This window comes from Pipistrellus kuhlii, unplaced genomic scaffold, assembly GCF_014108245.1.
Source record: "Pipistrellus kuhlii isolate mPipKuh1 unplaced genomic scaffold, mPipKuh1.p scaffold_m20_p_34, whole genome shotgun sequence".
Taxonomy (NCBI): Eukaryota; Metazoa; Chordata; class Mammalia; order Chiroptera; family Vespertilionidae; genus Pipistrellus; species Pipistrellus kuhlii.
This window is the reverse complement of record NW_023425534.1, coordinates 4,093,520-4,115,006: the sequence shown is the minus strand read 5'-3', so window position 1 is coordinate 4,115,006 and position 21,487 is coordinate 4,093,520. Positions and strand designations below refer to the sequence as shown.

Sequence of the window (21,487 nt, the reverse complement as noted above, 5' to 3'; positions counted from 1 at the left end):
TGCTGCTTTGCAATGGAAGATGACACTGCAGTCATTCCTCCAATAGCAAACAGTGGTGGTTCTTCACTAACGTCAGGTGGGCTCCCTATTAGCTGCCATTCCTTTCCTCACAAGGTAGCATTTGCTTTCATTGCTGATCCAAGTGTAATCTGTTTACATTGAAAATGAGACACAGGTGGCCTCAGCTGAGGGGGCGATCACATGAACAGGTATAGCCAGGTTCGAACATAAACAGGAAATGACACCTGTGACACCACCGCCCCCTGGCCAGTGGTGATGACACCACTAGAAGATGCGGCCCCATTTCAAAGATGCTGAAATGTGAAAAGGAGGAGGGAGGGGTTCAGAGCTGACTGAAACCGGGGTACAAGAGCTCAGTAAATTTTGCTACAAAATAATGAATAACTTCCTCCCCTGCCCCGTGCCCCTGAGAAGCAGGCTCCACCCACCTCCCTCCAAGCACATGGCTGTTCCCGGAGCAGATCAGGATGCAGCCTGGTCGCTGTTCTTCCCCCAGCGGGCTCTCTGGCGTCTGAAAATCCCACTCAAAAGCCACCTCCCCAAACTGCGGACACTCACACGCCCGCTGCTCTCCCTCTCTTCAGCCTCCTTCATCCTCCTCACACACATCCTGTACACATCCAGGTGTGCAGGATGCTTTCCTGGCTCCTCTGCCCGGAGTGAGGCTCCCGGCAAGCAGGGCCGGGCGATGTCTGGCACGCGGTGAGCAGCAGATGCCCTCCATGAGGGGAAGACTCTCCGCCCGGACTTGCCGTGAGGCCTTGAGAGAAAATGCACTCACGGAGCAAAGCCCTGAGACACAGGCCCTGGTCAGAGTCTTTCTCTCTCCTTCCCCCACAGATAGAGGGCATTTGATGGGCCCCACCCTTAGCAATTCCACTGCCCATCTCAACGGAAACAATAAATGCTGCCCTAGCCGGTTTGGCTCAGTGAACAGAGCATCAGACCTTAGACTGAGGGGTCCCGGGTTCGATTCCAGTCAACTCAGGCACATACCTAAGTTGCAGCTCAATCCCCGGCCCTGGTCGGGTGTATGCGGGAGGCAACCAATCGATATGTCTTTTTCACATCGATGTTTCTCTCTCTGTGTGTGTCTCTCCCCCTCCCTCCCACCCTCTATAAAAATCAATGGAAAAATATCCTTGTGTGAGGATTAGCAACAACCTCAAAAATTGCTGTAAACAGTAAAACTAGCTCGGGTTGTTTTGCAGGTAGTTTAGTAAAGGGATTAAGAACTCTTCTTGAGCCGAAACCGGTTTGGCTCAGCGGGTAGAGCGTCGGTCTGCGGACTGAAAGGTCCCAGGTTCGATTCCGGTCAAGGGCGTGCACATTGGTTGCGGGTACATCCTCGATGTTTCTCTCTCATCGATGTTTCTAGCTCTCTATCTCTCTCCCTTCCTCTCCGTAAAAAATCAATAAAATAGCCGAAACCGGTTTGGCTCAATGGATAGAGCGTCGGCTTGGGGACTGAAAGGTCCCGGGTTCGATTCCAGTCAAGGGCATGTACCTTGGTTGCGGGCACATCCCCAGTAGGGGGTGTGCAAGAGGCAGCTGATCGATGACTCTCTCTCATCGATATTTCTAACTCTATCTCTCTCCCTTCCTCTCTGTACAAAATCAATAAAATATATTTAAAAAGAAAAGAAAAAAAATCAATAAAATATATATTTTTTTTAAAAGAACTCTTCTTGGGTTAGCATCCAGGTTCTACTGCTTATTAGTCATGTGCCTTTCTGCTAATTAATAATTACTATAGCCTCAGTCTTCTTATCTTCAGAGTGGGGATAATAACATCAGCCTTGCTGAGCAAGTTAGGTGCTTAGCACATATTAAGAGCTCAACAGATGTCGGCTGATAGCACTATCATTCCCATCTCTTGGCCAAAATGAACAAAAGGAGAGAAGGGGCCTGGGAAGCTGCCTGCCACACTCCCCAGGACTGAAGAGGAATCCTGGTTATAAAGTGGTGGCAGCAGCCATCTAGCTGGGAAAAGCGAGCTTAAGCTCTGCCATAAAGAAAGCAAAGGTCTTAAAGATGGAGATGTTTGCCCTGGCCAGGTGGCTCAGTGAGCTGGAATGTCGTCCCACACACCAAAAGGTTGCTGGTTCCATTTCCGATCAGGGCACATCCCTAGGTTTCTGGTTCTATCCCCAGTCGGGTTATGTACCAGAGACAACTGATTGAGATTTTTCTTATCTCTCTCTTTCTTTCCTTTTCCCTCCCTCCCTCCCTCCCTCCCTCCCTCCCTCCCTCCCTCCCTCCCTCTCTCCCTCTCTCTCTCTCTCTCTCTCTCTCTTTCTCTCTCTCTCTCTCTCTCTCTTTCTCTCTCAACAAATCCTCAGGTGAGATTTAAAAAAAAAAAAAAAAAGATGTTTGCCAGGCCAATGTACTTAGTGGTTGAGTGATGAACCATGAACTAAGGTCACCGGGTTTAATTACCAGTCAAAACACATGTCCCAGATGCAGGCTTGATCCCCAATAGGCAGCGGATAGATGTTTCTATCTCTCTATCCTCTATCCTTCTCCCTTCCTCTCTCTGAAATCAGTAAAAACATATTTAAAAATTTTTTTAAATATATTTTATTGATTTTTTACAGAGAGGAAGAGAGAGGGATAGAGTCAGAAACACTGATGAAGGAGAATCATCGATCAGCTGCCTCTTGCACATCCCTAGGGGATGTGCCCGCAACCAAGGTACAAGCCCTTGACCGGAATCGAACCTGGGATCTTTCAGTCCATAGGCCAATACTCTATCCATTGAGCCAAACCGGTTTTGGCAAAAACATATTGAATTTTTTAAAAAAAGATTAAGATTATTAGAGTAGAAAAGCCAGGGGAGGGGAATTGCCATGTTGGCTCATCTTTCAATGGTCTAAACCAGTGGTCGGCAAACTCATTAGTCATCAGAGCCAAATATCAACAGTACAGCGACTGAAATTTCTTTTTTTTTTTTTAAATATATTTTATTGATTTTTTACAGAGAGGAAGGGAGACAGACAGAGAGCTAGAAACGTCGATGAGGGAGAAACATCAATCAGCTGCCTCCTGCACACCCCCCACCGGGGATGTGCCCGCAACCAATGTACATGCCCCTGACCGGAATCGAACCTGGGACCTTTCAGTCCGAAGACCGACGCTCTACCACTGAGCCAAACCGGTTTCGGCTGAAATTTCTTTTGAGAGGCAAATTTTTTAAACTTATACTTCTTCTAAAGCTACTTCTTCAAAACAGACTTGCCCAGGCCATGATATTTTGTGGAAGTGCCACACTCAAGGAACCAAAGAGCTGCGTGTGGCTCGCGAGCCGCAGTTTGCCAACCACTGGTCCAAACGAACTCACCTGCATCTCCAAAATCTGTTCCTTGTCTGGCATTCCTGGTTCCTTTGCCCCGCCCACCCATCCTTCTCCAAGCTAGAAACCAAGGACTTATTCTTCTTTACTCCTTCCCCACCTCTGCCCCCTCCATATCAAAGGGACCACTGGAGGTGGGCTAACTAAGACCCTGGGTTTTCTGATGAGTGCCTCCTCCACACCCACTGCCGGTGCCTGACTTTGGACCCCACCGCCTCACTCCTCCAGAGCAACAGAGCCTCAAGCCTGCAGCCACCTCCCACCAGGCCGCCTCTACCCCCTTGCCACGCTTGAAGATCCCGCAGAGGCTGCCACAGTCTTACTAACGGAAGCTGAAACTCCTAAACATTTCTGAAAACCCTCAAAGATCTGGCTCCCCTCCCCACCAGGGAAAATCCTGTCTGCATGAACCTCGTTTTTTTTCTTGAAAGTCTCCACCAACACACGGCCCCACCAGGGTCCCTTAATGTCTTCAGTAGTAATGCGCACCTGGCACTGCTATTGCGGGATTCCTATCTATCTATCTATCTATCTATCTATCATCTATCTACCAACCTACCTACCTATCTCCCTATCTCCATCTCTTCCCCATCCACTTGTTAAATTATAAGAAAAAGGAGTATCTTTCTCATAACCTACCTAACACATTGCTGGGATTACACAGCATCTTTTTTTAAAAATATATATATTTTTTTACTGATTTCACAGAGGAAGGAAGAGATAGAAACATCAATGATAAAAGAGAATCTCTGATCGCTGCCTCCTGCATGCCTACACTGGGGATCAAGCCCACAACCTGCACATGTGCCCTGACCGGGAATCAAACCATGACCTCCTAGCTCTCAGGGTGACGCTCAACCACTGAGCTACGCTGGCCAGGCCACAGCATCTTTAAAATATATATTTTTTTTTTAATTGATTTTTTACAGAGAGGAAGAGAGAGGGATAGAGAGCTAGAAACATCGATGAGAGAGAAACATCGACCAGCTGCCTCCTGTACACCTCCTACTGAGTATGTACCCACAACCAAGGTATTGTACATGCCCTTGACCAGAATCAAACCTGGGACTCTTCAGTCCGCAGGCCAATGCTCTATCCACTAAGCCAAACCAGTTAGGGCCCACAGCATCTTTTTAAAAAATGTTTGTTGAATGAACAATTCTGGAGGGGCGTGATTAAAGTCAGTACAAGACTATTAAATTGGATTGTATCATGCATTCTATAGAAAAACTGGGCAGATCATGCATGTTAGGATATACTTTATAATAAAAGCCTAATATGTGAATCAACCAAACGGTGGAATGACTGGTCACTATGACACGCACTGACCACCAGGGGGCAGACGCTCAACTCAGGAGCTGCCCCCAGCCCGCAGACCCCAGACCAGCCAAGGCAGGTACCAGCAGGGCCCCCCCAATTGTCCCACTAGCCTCCCCACAGAGGCAAGTAGGCGGCACCAGGCTGGCCAAGGCAGGTGCCAGTGGGGGCCCTGCTGGTCGCCCCACAGATTGGCCCTGATCGCTGGACAGGTGTTGGGACCCTACCCGTGCATGAATTTCGTACAGCGGGCCTCTAGTTTATATGGAAGTTGTGATGTATTTATAGCCAGTTGTTAAGCAATAAAATGTAATAAAAAGAGCTTTTAGATTAGGAACCCTGGGTTTGAACTCCAACTCTAAACCGGGTCACTATGGACAAATTATTTAATCTAAACCTCCATTGCCACACCAATAAAATAAGGGAAAGTGAAGGACCTCCTTGATTGTAGTCTTTATCAAATGAGACAATGGTGGCAAAGAGGCTGGCACAGAGCAGGCCTCTAAGCTGTTAACAAATGTCAGTTCCTGAATGTCGAATCTCCGAGGAAGGCCTGGGAAGAGATCAACTAAAGAACTTTATGTGTAAATGCATAACCCATGGACACAGACAATAGGGTGGTGAAGGCCTGGGGTGGGCTAGAAAGAAGTCAGTGTAATACTTGCAACAATAGAGGTATTTTTTAAGTATCAGTCCCTAACCCTAGCTGTTTTGGCTCAGTGGACAGAGTGTCAACCTGCGGAATGAAGGGTCATGGGTTCGATTTCAGACAAGGGCACATGCCTAGGTTGTGAACTCCATCCCTAGCAGGGGGAGTGCAAGAGGCAGCTGATCAATGATTCTCTCACATCATTGTTTCTCTCTCTTCCCTCTCCCTTCCTCTCTGAAATCGATCAATATATATATATTTTTTTCTTTTTCTTTTTCTTTTTAATGTCAGTCCTGTTCCACTTAGTGTGACTAAAAAGTCAAGGTCCTGTGGACGAAAGGGGCCACAAGCTACCCTGACAAGCTCAGGGAAGGCCTGCATGGCGGTCTTGCAAACCCAAGGACCTAGCGTGACCACAAAGGATGGTCTGAAATTAAACTTTAATTAAGGGCAGTTATGGTGGGTAGTCACCTTCTAGGCCAGTATCTTCCCTGACAAGGTCAATTTTTACCTGGATTGAGCTTACCGTCTTTTTGCCTCTACAATAACATATCATTGAAATGTCAAGGTAACTTGTAATTTCCCTTTTTTTCTGGACCCCTCAGGGTACAACCAAATGATTTTGGGTGCCAGGACGGATACCACAAATTCCTTCCTTGTTGTCGTTATCATGTTAATTATTGACTGTTAACTGTCCTGTACCCAGCTAAGTAATGTGTCTATCATTTTACTTTTTATCCAATCCCAGAGGTTTACCCTCTTTGCTTTCTCCCACCTCTCTAATCTATCACCAATAGATTTCCTGTAACCCACCTATGTTTCCTCCTTTGATTGAAAAGTATAAAATTAGGTTAAAAAAAAAAACACACCAAAAAACAAAACACGCCATTCTCCAGAGCATTATCCCAATCTATTGAGATTCTGCTTCCCAGCAATTGTTGACAATTTAGCTCAAATAAACCCACAAAAATTCTTTGCGGGCTTGAATATTTTTACATTAACAGGCTCATATTCTACATTTGAGAGGGAAGACTTCACACTCCTCTTCAACTTTGACCACACCCTAAACCCCAGCCAGCCATCTTGAAGATGAACCAGGTCATAAAGATTTAACAAAAGAAAAAGAAAAAAAAAGTGAATCATCTCAATGCAATCTCATCCCCACAGTTTAAAATACCTGCCCTACTCACAGCTCCAGTCTGGTATAGAAAACAGCACCTGAGCAGGCGCAGAACGAGTGTAATGTAAATAATGACCCTTTGGAATGTAGGCGCATGAGCCGGATGAACTGAGTCACGGATCTGCGCTGCAGAGCAATGAATTCCCTGCGCTATACATAGAAAGAGCATCGATGAAGTTAAGGCAGTACTCTGCTTAGAAAGCACAAGAGAAGAAAAGTACAGGAACTCAAGGTGATCTAGGAGAGACCAAAAAGTGCCAGGATGTAAAATCTTCTAGAGCTACCCGTGTGGTTAGAACAGGCTCTATTTTTCGTGGATGATATCCTCAGACATTTTCACTTTGTTATAAAAAGATGAAACTCTGCCTTGCCTGACTCCCTATTTTAAACTGAAAGGTCACTGTCTTGCTTGATTTCACCCTGAGATATATATTTGAGTTTTTAGTAACATAAGTGTATTATTTTCTAACTAAAATGAATGCCACCTACCCTGTCTGCGACAAAAGTTCCCACCAATAGAGTCACAATGCAAAGGCAAAAGCTTTGGAAATATCTGTTGACAACTGCTCACCTAATCCCAGAATTAAAGGAAATGGATTTAAGGGGGGGGGGGGGGGGGGGGAGAGAAACACACCTTAAAAAGATTTTTTCAAAAATAAATTGTTCTAGGTCTGCTGAGGGTAAAATTACCAGGTATTTGACTACCCCTTTGTGTTCAGGACAACTCATTTGCTGAACATCATTTTATATTGATCTTATATTCGTGAATTAAGATGTTCGCATGAGTTTAATATTCTATTGATCTTGATAGATGTTTTTCTATCTCGTCCACTACCACTACATTTGTCCTTATATGGACACAAAAAACTTAGACCTTCCTCAAGGACTGGATAAAGCGAAGAGCCACAGTTCAAATATACAGAGTCTTTAACTGGTCTGTATGCTTTATAGTAGGGGTGTCGAACTCAATCAGAGAAGGGGCCAAAATCTAAAATCCAGCCTAAATCGCGGGCCGAATGGTTTACTGAACAGTCATAAACTGTCATTGTGATGGAAACGCAGCGGAGTGCAGTGATGACAGCGCGGTGCGGGCCACATTGCAAGGCCTGGCGGGATGGATTTGGCCCGCGGGCCTTGTGTTTGACACATGTGCTTTATAGGTTTGAAAACAATTGCTTGGTGAAAACTCAAGTATGTAAAAACTTGTAAACCAGAGACAACTTAGAGAATGTCAAGGGGGAAAAAAAGTAAAGGACTTTCAAAAGACACAGATTGTCTTCAGAGAAACTACCATTAGAATTAATAGTAAAGAGAAAAAAAGGAGGAGGACACTTAAAAACTACCTAAAACCAAGTGCCTCTAAGGGTAACTCATAGCTCCTGCCTGAACAAAAGAAACTGTTCAACAGTTTTCTCATTTAAGATCACGTTCCTGATGTATTTGAGAACCGAGGGTCAGTAACACGGAAAGGGCAATCCTGACTTTGCAAAAACGTATCGCGATCAACAAAATTATTTGCTTCCTTTCCTACCTGACCCTTAACCCACCACTTGCATGCCCCATCCCTAGAGGATTTTCGTTACAAAGTAAATACAGGGTGGAGTAAGAGGAGGCTTACAGGTTCATATGGAAAATAAGACAATATTTAACAAATAACAATACAGAAATAAACTGTGTTTTCTGTACTCAAAGCTGTAAACCTCCTTTTGCTCCACCCTGGACGCTGACACTCTGTAGCTAACACTGAAGCATAGGAGTGTTAAGAGTACAACCAACAGGATGGATGGCTACTTTCCCAATACTCTGGGGAAGTTCTGTATGAACCAGTGGAAGAAACGAGGTAGATGGAAGAGAGTGAGGCCAGCAGGGGTCCTGGGAAGGAAGCTCCAATTTGTGAAAAGGGAGAAATCAGTAGAATCGCATGAAAATTCCTAGTACCCTAACTGCCCCTGCTTTTATGACAATCGTGTTAAATAATCTCTAAAACACCAGGGAAGGAATCTGTAGGATCCCCTTCAAAATCATCACAGGGGCAGCTTACAAAGCCATTTGCTCCCAGTGGCTTGTTGTTCCGCGTCTGCTACAGCAAAGCCAAGTTTGAAAGCGACAAAAACTAGAAAAAGGCTGGATTAGAGAGAAGTGTGTCATAAGCGGCCTGTTACATTACTAGGATTTGGCTGGAATTCACTAATTATGGAGAATACACATTTTTTAAAAAAAATATCAAATAATCTGTCTGCAGGCCACCACCACCCCACCACCCCACACACAAACGCGTGCTTCATCAACTTACACAATGAAATAGCCATCCATACTTGGGTTTTCAAATCCTTCCCTTTAAAAAAATGCATACACTCCGATTTCACCTAAAATGATTCTTTCAATCTCTGCAGTACGGCGCGAGCGCACGCGCGGGCGCACACACATTGAACTTGATGGGAATCTAAGCCCTTGTTGCTTCCATCCCCCGAAGAAAAAGAATAAAAACGCCTCGACAGGCAGGCCCTTCAAAGAAGACTCGAAAAGAAGCAAATGGAGTCCAGCACGAAGGAAGAAGGCAAAGGGACCCAGGAGCACACAACCGGAGACCCTCTCTCGGGGGCTCGTTTCGTTCCTGGAAAACGTCACCTCGACCCCCTCGCCTCTGGCGCATTCCCGCCCCTCCCCAAAGGCGCCCGGGAGTTGCCAACTGATCTCCCAAGGCGTCCCCCCACCTCCTCACCTCATCAGCGCTCAGCTCCTCCATCGCTTTCCTCTTAATGGTGAAAGGCGTTCAGGGAGAGATCCTGCTGGGGTTTTGTGGGGTTTTTTTAGATCGGGGCGGGAGGAGAGTGGAAGGTGTCCGTCGGGCTGTCTGGGCCCCCGAACGGGGGAGGTCTCAGAATTGCATAGTCAGAGGTGAACAAACGAGAACACACGAGGCACGGAACTGCCCTGGCGTCAGTCCCTCCGATCGCCCCGGAGACGCCTCCAGCCGCCGGTGCCCCGAGCACGGCCTCCTCGGGCCGCCACCGCTGCGGCCGCGGGGCGGGATACCTTAGGGCGCCGCCGCCTCCCCGCCGCCCAGGCTGCCCAGGCCGGGAGCTCCGTCCCCGCCGCGCCGCGTGCCCCGAGCCCGGTGTGTCTTCGTGGCGGTGGCGGTGGCAGCGTGGCAGCAGCCGTGCTTCCTCCAGATCCCGCTTCCCCCCGTACCCTTCCTCCTCGCGGGGGACTGTTCGACTGCAGAGTGGACGCCCCGAGGGCGGGCGACCCCCAGAGCCGCCCAGGCAGCGCCAGCAGCGGAGGGGAAGCCCCTCCCTCCCGCCCCGAGCAGGCCGGCCACGCCCCGCCTCCGCGCCGGAGCCGGGCCGCGGGAGGAGGAGGAGGACGGGGCTCGCGATGCTGCTGCCGAGAGCGTCAACCCCGCTAGCCCGCCGCCCCTACTCTCACCCCCGCGCCCCACCAAGTATTATTCATCAAAACAACAGGGCGGCCATCTTTGAAAGGGGTCACGTGACCCCGCCAGAGGGGCGGGGCTTCTGGCCCCACGGGGAGGCAGCCAATAGGGCGCGGGCGTCGCGCCGCCGATTTCCTCTCGCCTGCGCCTGCGCCCGCCTCCGCGCAGCCCTCCCGCGCGGGCCGGGCGGGGGCGGGGCGGGGCGCGCTGCCGGCGGGCGGGGGCGGGGCGCGGGGCGGCGCGGTGCCATGGCGACGCGCGGGGTGACGGCGGCGCGCCGGGCGCAGGTAGGCTCCCGCGAGGGCCGCGCTGGCGGGCGGGGGCGGGGGTGGGGGCGGTTGAGGCCGCGAGGCGGGGCGTCCGCGGCGCCGGGGGGGGGCGGGGGGTGGGGGGGGTGGGGGGGGCGGGGGGTGGGGGGGGGAGGTGGGTCCGGAGGGGCCTCCCAGCCGCGGCCCGGCCTCCCGGCGCCTCCCCGGTTCCCGGGCGCTGGCCTTTCCGCGTCGGCGCACCGATGCCTCCCGCCTCCCAGGAGAAGGTAAAGGCATCGGACAGCATCTCCTCCTGCGCTCGTTCCCAAAACGCATCTCCGCCCTCCCAGGTCTGCAAAGAAAGCCCGTTTGGAGGGGAGCTCGGGCACCAAGCCTCCCACTGGTGTTCCTGCAGAGGGAGGGTTTCTGGCGGGGCTTCTTTCTAAGTGTGTTCCAGAGTGCCGGCAGTGTAAGGCGTGATGCACGCGGAATAGGGAATCGACGTAAGCAGCAGTTTGCAGCCGCCTGGTAACTCCTGTCCTCCCGACATCAAGGACACTGCGCCGGTCCTCCCCAGCCAGAGGGCACATGGCTCCAACCGCCCTACTCTGGGGCACGGATAACAGAATCCAATTAAGTGGCATTTGCCACCCACCCCCAAGGACAGACAGATGAAGAGAGAATCTCGTTTTGCTACATCAGCGTAAAGCTGACCCTCCCTTAGTCTCCCCCAAACACCCAGCCTTTAAACCCCCTGAAAGTGATTGCTCCAGGGGGCTCTCCCTCCCGGCAGCACGCCAGCGCCCTTCCCTCCCCCCTCACGCACCCACTTAATCTCTAAGGGACCCCTTGAGACTTGCAACCAGGGGAGCAATGGGCAGCGGCAGCTCCTCCCGGAATAAGCCCCTGGATTTGCCTCGAAGGCTCCTTTTCTCTGACTTCCCAGCAGCCCAGCCGAGGCTCTCCTGCTGCTTCTATACCGGTCCTTGTCCATTGTCCTAGGTACGTGGCTGCTGTGGTCAATAAATCCTTGCTTGCTTTTCTACACGTTGTCTCTTCATTGAAACCTTTCCCTCAAGGAGACCAGAACCAAGGTGTCCCGGTCTCCTCGTCTCCCCGGTAACAGGTGATTCCCAGGAAACTTTGAAGTGGGTATACGTATACAAGGAAGACCTCTGGAGTCAATGCAAAGAAACCATCCTCAGCTAGACAAGAACACTTTTTTTTTTAATTGGGACATAATTGACATATCATATTTTAATATGATTTGATATATATGTATGTTGTGAAATGATTACTATGATATAGTTATCATCCATCACCACACTATTTTCTTGTGACAGAGCATTTAAGAATTATTCTCTTAGCAACTTTCAAATATAAAATTTTGTTAACTATAGTCCCCATGCTGCACATCACATCCCAGGACGTGTCTTACAACCGGAAGTTTATACATTTAACTTTTAAAAAATATATATTTTATTGATTTTTTTACAGAGTGGAAGGGAGAGGGATAGAGAGTTAGAAACATCAACCAGCTGCCTCCCACACACACACACACATACACCCCGGGGATGTGCCTGCAACCAAGGTACATGCCCTTGACCAGAATCGAACCTGGGACTCTTAAGTCAGCAGGCCAACGCTCTATCCACTGAGCCAAGCCAATTAGGGCTGTACATTTAACTTACACAATTCTGAGTTGAGCGTCAACAGTATCATGTAATTGCTGATTTTGCCACATATGAAGAATAAACTGTATTGGATAGTTAACTAAGCCACAATCTTAAAGATTGGTTTCCAGAATAAAAAGAGATTCTTTTTGGTATTTGCTTAAAACAGTAACCTGACAGCTAGGTATGTAAGGGATTAGTGAACAAAATGACTGCATGTTATCTGCTGTCCCAGAGAGGGATTCTCTGTCTGCCAGAATCTGGGCTCCTGGTGACACCGATTTCATGTGGGTGTATGTGGCTACAGCTCTTCAGACTAATGTCTCTCCTTCCACCAGACCATTTGCCATAATTCTTGTTGTTCTAGTTCTTGTCCCAATAATACTAAAGCTTATACATTGGTCTCCACCAGGTTACAAGCCCTGCTTGTACTCAGGAAATACCACCCTGGACACCATCACAACCTCCTTCTCTGAAGCAAGGATTTGGGCTTTGGAGAAAAATGTCACCCCTTCCAGCAGGAAGCAGCTGCAGGAGAGAACCGACAAGCCTTTTTCTCTGAGAGAATTCAATGCCAGCCGAAACCGGTTTGGCTCAGTGGATAGAGCGTTGGCCTGCGGACTGAAAGGTCCCGGGTTCAATTCCGGTCAAGGGCATGTATCTGGGTTGCGGGCACATCCCCAGTAGGAGGTGTGCAGGAGGCAGCTGATCAATGTTTCTCTCTCATCGATGTTTCTAACTCTCTATCCCTCTCTTCCTCTCTGTAAAAAAAAAATCAATAAAATATATTTAAAAAAGAGAGAGAGAGAGAGAGAGAGAGAGAGAGAGAGAGAGAGAGAGAGAATTCAGAGCCAAAAATCCTTGAGGAGGCAAAGGTTAGACCCCCAGCTTTCAGGGGAAACAAAAGGTTGGAATGTTAGGCACATTCTCTACCTTTCTCATGCTCCCTCATGCCCTGCCTGAGGCACTCACACCCGCCCCCCAATCCCCCCCCACACACACACACACAGGTTTTCCTCTTACTCTCATTACAGCTTTCCTCAGGACATGGTTAAAGGCTTTCCGTGTACAGTTAACTCTCTCACCACTTAGCTTTCAGTGGGCGGCCTATGCCCAGCCTCCTGCCCACCACCTGCGCAGGAGACACATACTGGTATGTCCCGCTCCCCCCACTCTGGCCTGTTCATTTTAGGGCTCAGCCCTTCTGGTTTCCAGATGATCTAATGAATATATAATTCTTTAAAAAAAAAAAAAAAAAAAAAAGGGAACAATGATAGCCCTGGCCAGTGCTTGGTTAGATTCCAGGTCAGGGCACCGGGTTGGGGGCTAGATCCCAGTAGGGGGTGTGCAGTAGGCAGCCAACTGATGTTTCTCTTTCCCTCTCCCTTCCTCTCTCTAAAAATCAAACGTACTTTTAAACAATAAAAAAGTAAAGTGTAGCCCTAGCCACTTTGGCTCAGTGGATAGAGCCTCAGCCTGCGGACTGAAGGGTTCCGGGTTTGATTCTGGTCAAGGGCACATGCCCAGGTTATGGGTTTGATCCCCAATAGGGGGCGTGCAGGAGGCAGCTGATCATTGATGTTTCTATCTCTCCCTCTCTCTTCCTCTCTGAAATCAATGAAAATACATTAAAAAATAATTCCTCCTGTTTGGAGTGGGATTTGATTTCCATGAAGGTATGCATCCTGTCTGCGGTGCTTGCTGTGCTCAGCAGCAGACGCGGTTGCCAACATCAGGAGAGAAACCAGTACTGCTGACTCAGACTCTCAGGTATCCTTGCATTCAGCAGCCACTCATTGAAGGTCTAAAACGGGAAAGCGTGCTGGCTACAAAGACGGCTGGTGAATCAGGCCCTACCCACAGGTATTTACAGTCAAGGATTCAGACAGATACACACAGAGCTGTAATACAGGTAGAAAGTGCCAAGTGCTGTAAACGAAACTCCAGGGAAGTACTAGGAATCCAAGGGAAAAAGGTGCTTCGTCCTGGTTTGGAGGACATAGCTCTGACTCACTGAAGCAGGAAGGAAATGTATCAACAGCCTCATGATCTCAACTTAAGCCATTATCCCCCCACATTTTTTAAAAGGGCAATTTCTATATTATTTAATACGTTTTTATTGATTTCAGAGAGAGAAGGGGAGAGGGAGTTAGAGACATCAATGGGTGAGAGAGACTGCCTCCTGCACGCCCCCTGCTGGGGATCGAGCCTGCAACCAGGGATGTGCCCTGACTGGGAATCCAACTGTGATCTGGTTCATGGGTTGAAGCTTAACCACTGAACCACACCAGCCTGGCTTCCACACATTTTAAAACCTGATAATTCATTTTTATGATCTACTGAAAAGCAGGAACATTTGACCCCCACCTTTCATTTTACAGCCAAATAGCCTGAGGTTGGTTGAGCCGAAAGGCTGGGGGTTCCTTTCCCAGGCGGGGCACATGCCCCAGGTGTGGTTTCAGTCCTTGGTTGGGGTGAATGCAGGAGACCACTGATGGATGTGTCTCCCTCATTTTCTCCCTCTTCTTTTCCCTCTCTCTCAAATCAATTTTAAAAAAAATTTTTTTAAGCCCTCACTGGTGTGGCTCAGTGGATAGGGCGTCAGCCTGCGGACTGAAGAGTCCCAGGTTTGACTCCAGTCCAGGGCACATGCCTGGGTTGTGGGCTTGATCCCCATTAGGGGATGTGCAGGAGGCAGCCAATCAGTGATTCTCTCTCATCATTGATGTTTCTATCTCTCTCCCTCTCCCTACCTCTCTGAAATCAATAAAGATATATATTTTAAAAAAAAATTAAAGTTAACAGGAGAGTTTTGTTTAATTTTTAAAAGCTAATGAATATTTGATTTTAATAAAGAGTTGTAATATGTTTTTAGTCAGGTGAATCACTCTCCAACTTAAGATGTATATTTTCTCATGAAGTACAATAAAAAAAAAAATTATCTGGAGGAGACTCTATCTCCTGGCTATATTTTCATCATAAGTCACTATCTTCCCCTCTCTTCACTCTCAGAAAAGAATTGATAAATGTGTCAGCTAGGAAGGGACCTGATAGAAAGGAACCACCGCTCAGGGCAGTAAATCAGTCACATCAGATTCAGTGGGTTTGGGGAGAAAGGCGAGGTACACAGAATCACAAACAAAAATATACTAATTGTGCCCCATCTCCTCCTGCTTCTCTCTCCATAGTTCCAGCATCTTCAACTGAGCCTTGGCCGGCATCACAGCAGACCCAAAAGAGGGAGGGAGAATCGTATACTGTATTTGGAAAAGCATTTTAAAGCGCACGATTTGTTTTGTTTCCTAAGGTTATGAGGTTGACCTGAGGGATAAAAAGAGCATATTCACCAAAACCGGTTTGGCTCAGTGGGTAGAACGTTGGCCTGCGGACTGAAGGGTCCCAGGTTCGATTCCGAAAAAGGGCATGTACCTTGGTTGTGGGCACATCCCCAGTAGGGGGTGTGCAAGAAGCAACTGATGGATGATTCTCTCTCATCGATGTTTCTAACTTTCTATCCGTCTCTCTTCCCCTCTTTAAAAAGTTAATAAAGTATATATATTTTTAAAAAGAGCATATTTTCGCATCCCCAGCTTGCCAGTGGTGTGTGTGTAAAAACCAACAGAGAGGCAATAGAACTGTTAAAAGGGAGATAAGTCAACCATGTCAACTATAAAACACACAGCACGTTTCTGTTTTTATGCAACCACATAAAAATCACACGCTTCCGTCAATGTTATGTCTGTGTGTTGAGATATAAAAATACTTACAAATAATCCCATTTACTTCCATGGGTATATGGAGTTCCTCTTTATTATCTCCCTAGCTGACAAACATTGAAAATGAGGTTCCAGAAAGCAGTTGTGGTCTGCATAATTCTGAGAAACAAGTTTCTAAATGATGTCTTAGTGCACTTCTCCGCAACCGGATTTAATCACAGAGATGGTGCCTTTTGTTTTCTGGAAAATCGCACCAACAGGGAAATAGCAGAGCAAACAGTCAAAGGAGTATTTTTAACTCTTACCCATGTCTCCAGGGATAGCTTTTTCTCTCTTTCAAAATACTGTTCCATTGTGAAATGTAACCCACCTACAGAAATGTGCAGAAAGTGACTATAAAGTAACTGAAACCTGTGTTCACCACCCTGGTCCAGGAATCAGGCAATCCCAAACCTTACTCACCTCGCTCCGCCCCCAGGCCTTCCCCATCACAACCCTGTCCCTAACCCTCACGGGGTCACTATCCTGACTCCCATCAATCATCATTTCCTTGCTTTCCTTCATAATTTTGCCATTGAGGTGGGCATCCCAAAACAGTTAGTTTATATTTTGCCTACTTCTGAATTGTATGTAAACGCAATGATACTACAGTATTTTTTGTATCTGCCTTTTTGGTTCAACATTACGATTACAATTCATCCATGTTATTGTATTTAGCTTAAGTAGTTTATTCATGTTCAACGCTATAAAAATATTCCATTGTTATGAACACACCACAATTTATTCATCAATTTTACTCTTCCCCCCCATCCATCCTAGTTTTTTAATTCTCTCAAGGAAAAAAACTGCATGGTCACCTTCTCAGGCCATGTCTTGTATTTGAGATCAGGTTCCTTTTCCTTTGAATAATCCAAAAACTCATACATCATGCCAAAGCCACCCACCAAAATGGTTCTGACTATACATATAAACATGACAGCTGTTGTGGTCTGGTACACTGTGGCTAGCTCTTCCAGTATTTCTGCCTTAAGTATTGCTGCTTCCCAGGGTGAAGGACACGATGACCACTTGCTGAAGTAGTCCTTTGGTCATGAACTTCCTGGCCCGGAGAGGGACTGTGGTCTGCATGACGGTGGTCTATCCTTAGGCAGCCACGGAGGAAGAGAGCCATCCCATTCGCGATGAACTCATCTTTCCAGATTTGGGCAGTTGTAAACCATGCTGGCATGAATAGTTGTGTTTCTGTATCTTGGCATCCCTAAGCATATGCATCTCTTTTTTTCTTTTGACTTGAAAATAACATAGTCTGTTTCTTGTCATGGAATCATTACGCTTTTTTTCTGGAAATTTTCAATATTTTTCTTGGTTTGCTTACATTCATGTGCTGGAATAGAAAGCTCGAGTTGTCTATTTAATATTTGGACTATATGTTTTGTTTTGTTTGTTTATTATTTTTTTCCTGGAATATATGTTCTGTTTTTTTTCAATCTAGTGATGCCATCCAGCATCCTCCAATGCTCAGGGAAATAGGAACACTTACACAGGATGGGAGAACCATACAGCACAATGGTAAATAACTGGGCTCTAGAATCATGTCGATTTTTAAATTTTTATTTATTGATTCCAGAAAGAGAGAGGAAAGGAGAGAGAGAAAGAGAAAGAAACATATTTGTTGCTCCACTTATTTATGCGCTCATTGGTGGTTTCTCCTATGTGCCCTGACCAGAGACCAAACCCTCAGCCTTGGCGTATTGGGATGACGCTCTAACTAATCAATAGCTATTCATTTCTCCAACCCTCAGTTTTTTATTGTATAAAGTTTGGATAATACCACTTACCTTACAGTGTTATTCTAAAGCATGTCCATAAGGACTCCCTACAGTGCAAATAACAAAATCCAACTCAAAACTGTTTTAGATGCTAAAGTCCTTTATTGACTCACCTGACTTGAAAAAGTGGGAGGTGGAGGGCAGAGAGGGAGAACAAAATTTCTTACTGCCATCCATGAATTAAAATCCTTCGCTGTGATTGGGCCAGCAATGCTCTCAAACCACCATTAAACCTATCTGGGCCCAGCACAGAAGTCCGAGGATGCCCATTCTAAGCATACGGCTGGAACAAAACGGGAAAAGGATTAACTGGATGCCAGAGAGGGAACCAGTGTCCACGCCACCGGAATGATGAATAACAGGAGTACTGGGCTCAGCCTGTTGACTGTCAGTTCTAATTGTTTCAGGGGCTGCCAGCACCATAATCTGCCCTGTTTGTCATTTTAAAATATATATATTTTATTGATTTTTTACAAAGAGGAAGGAAGAGGGATAGAGAGCCAGAAACATTGATGAGAGATAAACATCGATCAGCTGCCTCCTGTACACTCCTGTACACTCCCCATTGGGGATGCGCCCGCAATCAAGGTACATGCCCTTGACCAGAATCAAACCTGGGACCCTTCAGTCCACAGTGAATCCACTGTGCCAAACAGTTTCAGCTTGTCTGTCATTCTTTTTTTTTTTTTTAAACAAATGTATATATATTTTTAATATATTTTATTGATTTTTTTACAGAGAGGAGGAGAGAGGGATAGAGAGCTTGAAATGTTGATGAGAGAGAAACATCAACCAGCTCCCTCCTGCACACTGGGGATGTGCCCACAACCAATGTACATGCCCTTGACCGGAATCGAACCCGGGACCTTTCAGTCCACAGACTGACGCTCTACCACTGAACCAAACCGGTTTCGGCTGTCTGTCATTCTTAATACTATTGATAAAATAAGCATTTTTCAAAGCGATAAGATAAATCTACATCTCCTCATGAAAAAAAAGTTACTGTGTAATCTTATGACTGGTGATTTTTACTAATATATTTGTAGAAAATATTTTCACTGAGAGAACAGGACTGAAAATGTACTGTTATTTTCAACCTAAACCAAAAGCTTGTTATTGTCACTGATTAAAAGACTGTTTTTCAAAGGGCCTAAAATATTGGACTCAGAAGATATAATTAGATGCTAATGAGAACATGGAGTAAATACCGAGAGCAAATCTGTCATCTGTGCAGGACTGAAGACCTTTCGAATGAAGGGAGAGCAAAAAAATTGGGGAATATAATTTCCTGCAGAAGATCTTGGGAGCCCTCGCTGGTTTGGTTCAGTGGATAGAGCGTTGGCCCCGAGGACTGAAGGGTCCTGGGTTGGATTCTGGTTTAGGGTATGTACCTCGGATGCAGGCTCCAGTCCTGGCCCTGATGGGGCACTTGTGGGAGGCAACCAATAGGTCTCTCTCTCTCTCTCTCTCTCTCTCTCTCTCTCTCTCTCTTCTCTCTTTCTCTAGCAACCAATGGATGTGTCTCTTTCACATCCATGTTTCTCTCTCTTTCTCTGTCTCTCTAAAAATCAATGGAAAAATATCTTTGAGTGAGGATTAACAACAACAACAAAAATAAAGTAGAATTTGGGAAATGAAGTATAGATTCTTGCCCTGAAGAATGAAAGCAAATGTAACAATTATTCGTTGTAAGTACATCCATTGAGTTCACCGTCTGAAATTCCAAAGAGGTTATGAAATAATAGTTGGCAAATAGGCTCAAGGGCCTTTCTGGAGCAATGGATGTTCTGAAATTGATTTGTGGGGATGGTTGCACAACTGTATACATTTACTGAAAAATGTGTGACTGTACACTTATTTGTCTTTTGGAACTGTACACTTATAATGGGTGGATTTTATGGCACACAAATTGTGATTCAACAAACCTGTTAAAATTAAGAAAAACACACTAAGAATCATATTTCAATAAATTACATTTTTATTATAAGCAACATTAAAATGCTGTTTCTCTTCCTCCTCCCCATCCTCCTCTTCATCCTTTTTTCTTTTTCTTTTTTCTTTTTCTTTTCTTCCAGAGCATGTGGCTAACAGAGATGCCTTCTAGAAGGTCTTCCTTTGCCAAGGACGAGCCTTTCCACCTGGTTGTGTGAAGAGGCAACATCTGGTAGAGATTTCACGGGAAGACCTTTGATCAGTGCTCTTTGGAACCAAAACGTTAGAGACCCAGACAAAGTCACAGTCTGCGAAGCTTCTCTATGGACAACAGGAATGCTGGGCTTGTACATTTTTGAATCGCAGATATTTTTAAAAATTTCAACTTTATTGCTTTAATAACGTTGATAATTTCAGCTTTAATAACACATATTAAAGCCCCTGCTTTAATCGTGTTATTGGTTCCACCTACCTGGTTGTCAGGTCAGAACCAGAATCTAGCACACCTTTACCTGGAAGTCATGACCTCGTCCGGGAGACGATGGGCGGAGCTGCCACACGAGGCCCAGAGGAAGAACGTGTAATGCACGGTATCCAAAGACAGAGAGATGGCTTTCCAGCCTGCTTGCTGGCGGGTTCCTTTCTCACTTTGCTTCTACAGCCAGAAGCAAACATACCTGAGCTGAGGCCTGGGGACCCAGAATAAAGGGTGAAAGTGCCATGTGCATGGGCCTTGGAATGTGCAGAGTTAACTTCACAGGAACTTGTGTCCCTGAGTTCCGAGCCCATCCGGGCACACAGGAAGCATGCGGTGCGTGGTCAAGGAATGAAGACGTGAATTTAAAGTTGTTGTTTTTTTTCATGGGAACAGTCTCCTGGTGTTCCAGTGGCCAAAACAGCAGAAGTAAAGGGAGAAACATACAGGAGGAACAAGGGTTCTGTCCCTTTACTTACCCCGTGACCTGGGGCAGGTTACTCAATGTAGGACAGTGTATGTCTGTTCTCCAAAGAGATGACTGGAGTGGCCAAACGTAGGTTTATAGTTGTGTTGTGAGTACACAAAACACAGGGTTTATTCTGTGTCATTATCTATTTATTTATTTATGTTTAAATGTCTCTTTGTGGTGGAAAGTATTACAGCTGTCCCCTTTCGTACCATCGTTTATTCATGTGTAACGAAGGACAGCAGCGTGAGCCTACCAGAATGGGCCTACATGCCCTGTGCCATCGTGGCATGCTTTTGAGCTAATAAAGCTCCTGTAATCATCAGACCCCGTGTGTCTTTTTTCATACGGACAACTGTAAGGATGGAAGGACATGTATGAAAAGATGTCCAAGGCTACTAATCATTGGAAAAAATGCAAATTAAAATCACAATGAGATACCACCTCACATGTGTCAGAATGGTGAGAGTGCCAATAGGTGGGGCCACCGTGGAAAACAGCATGGAGGTTCCTCTGACAGTTCAAAATAGAGCTACTTTATCACCCAGCCATTCCACGTCTGGGTGTGTACCTGAAGTCATCCAAAACACGCATTCCGAAATACACATGCATCCCGTGTTCACTGCAGCACCACTGACAATAGCCACATATGGAAGTGAGCTGAGTGCCGTTTGATAGACAAGGGGATAAAGAACATCAGTGCATATGCACAATGGAATATTACTCAGCCATAAAAAGGATGGAATGTTGCCAATTTTGACAACATGGATGCTCTATCCCAGTGGTTCTCAACCTTCCTAATGCCACAGCCCTTCAATACAGCTCCTCATGTTGTGGTGACCTCCAACCATAAAATTATTTTTATTGCTACTTAATAACTGTAATTTTGATGGTCTTAGGTGACCCTGCTAGCGGTTCTCAACCTGGGGGTCGCCATCAGCATCTGCTGACTGTCACTGTCGTGACCCACAGGTTGAGAACCGCTGCTGTAGAGCCTAAGACCATCGGAAAACACAGACATTTACATTACGATTCATTAACAGTAGCAAAATTATAGTTATGAAGTAGCAACAAAAATAATTTATCGTTGGGGGTCACCACAACATGGGGAACTGTACTAAAGAGTTGCGGCATTAGGAAGGTTGAGAACCACTTCTCTAAGGGGTATTATGCTAAGTGAAATAAGCCAG

The 21,487-nt window shown here is 46.4% G+C and overlaps 1 protein-coding gene across 2 annotated transcripts in view; it reads right to left on the bottom strand.

The window, feature by feature from the left end:
- Positions 1 to 9,985, bottom strand: part of UBE4B (ubiquitination factor E4B) — an 83,577-nt gene extending 73,592 nt beyond the window's left edge. Inside the window, exon 1 of one of the 2 annotated variants that reach the window (XM_036460854.2) lies at positions 9,242 to 9,985. In XM_036460854.2, the coding sequence (XP_036316747.1) occupies positions 9,242 to 9,265 (24 nt within the window). In that variant the 5' untranslated portion in view covers positions 9,266 to 9,985. The remainder of the gene's footprint in view (positions 1 to 9,241) is intronic. The other variant, XM_036460850.2, reaches the window with a different exon arrangement.
- Between the last annotated feature and the right edge of the window lie 11,502 nt (positions 9,986 to 21,487).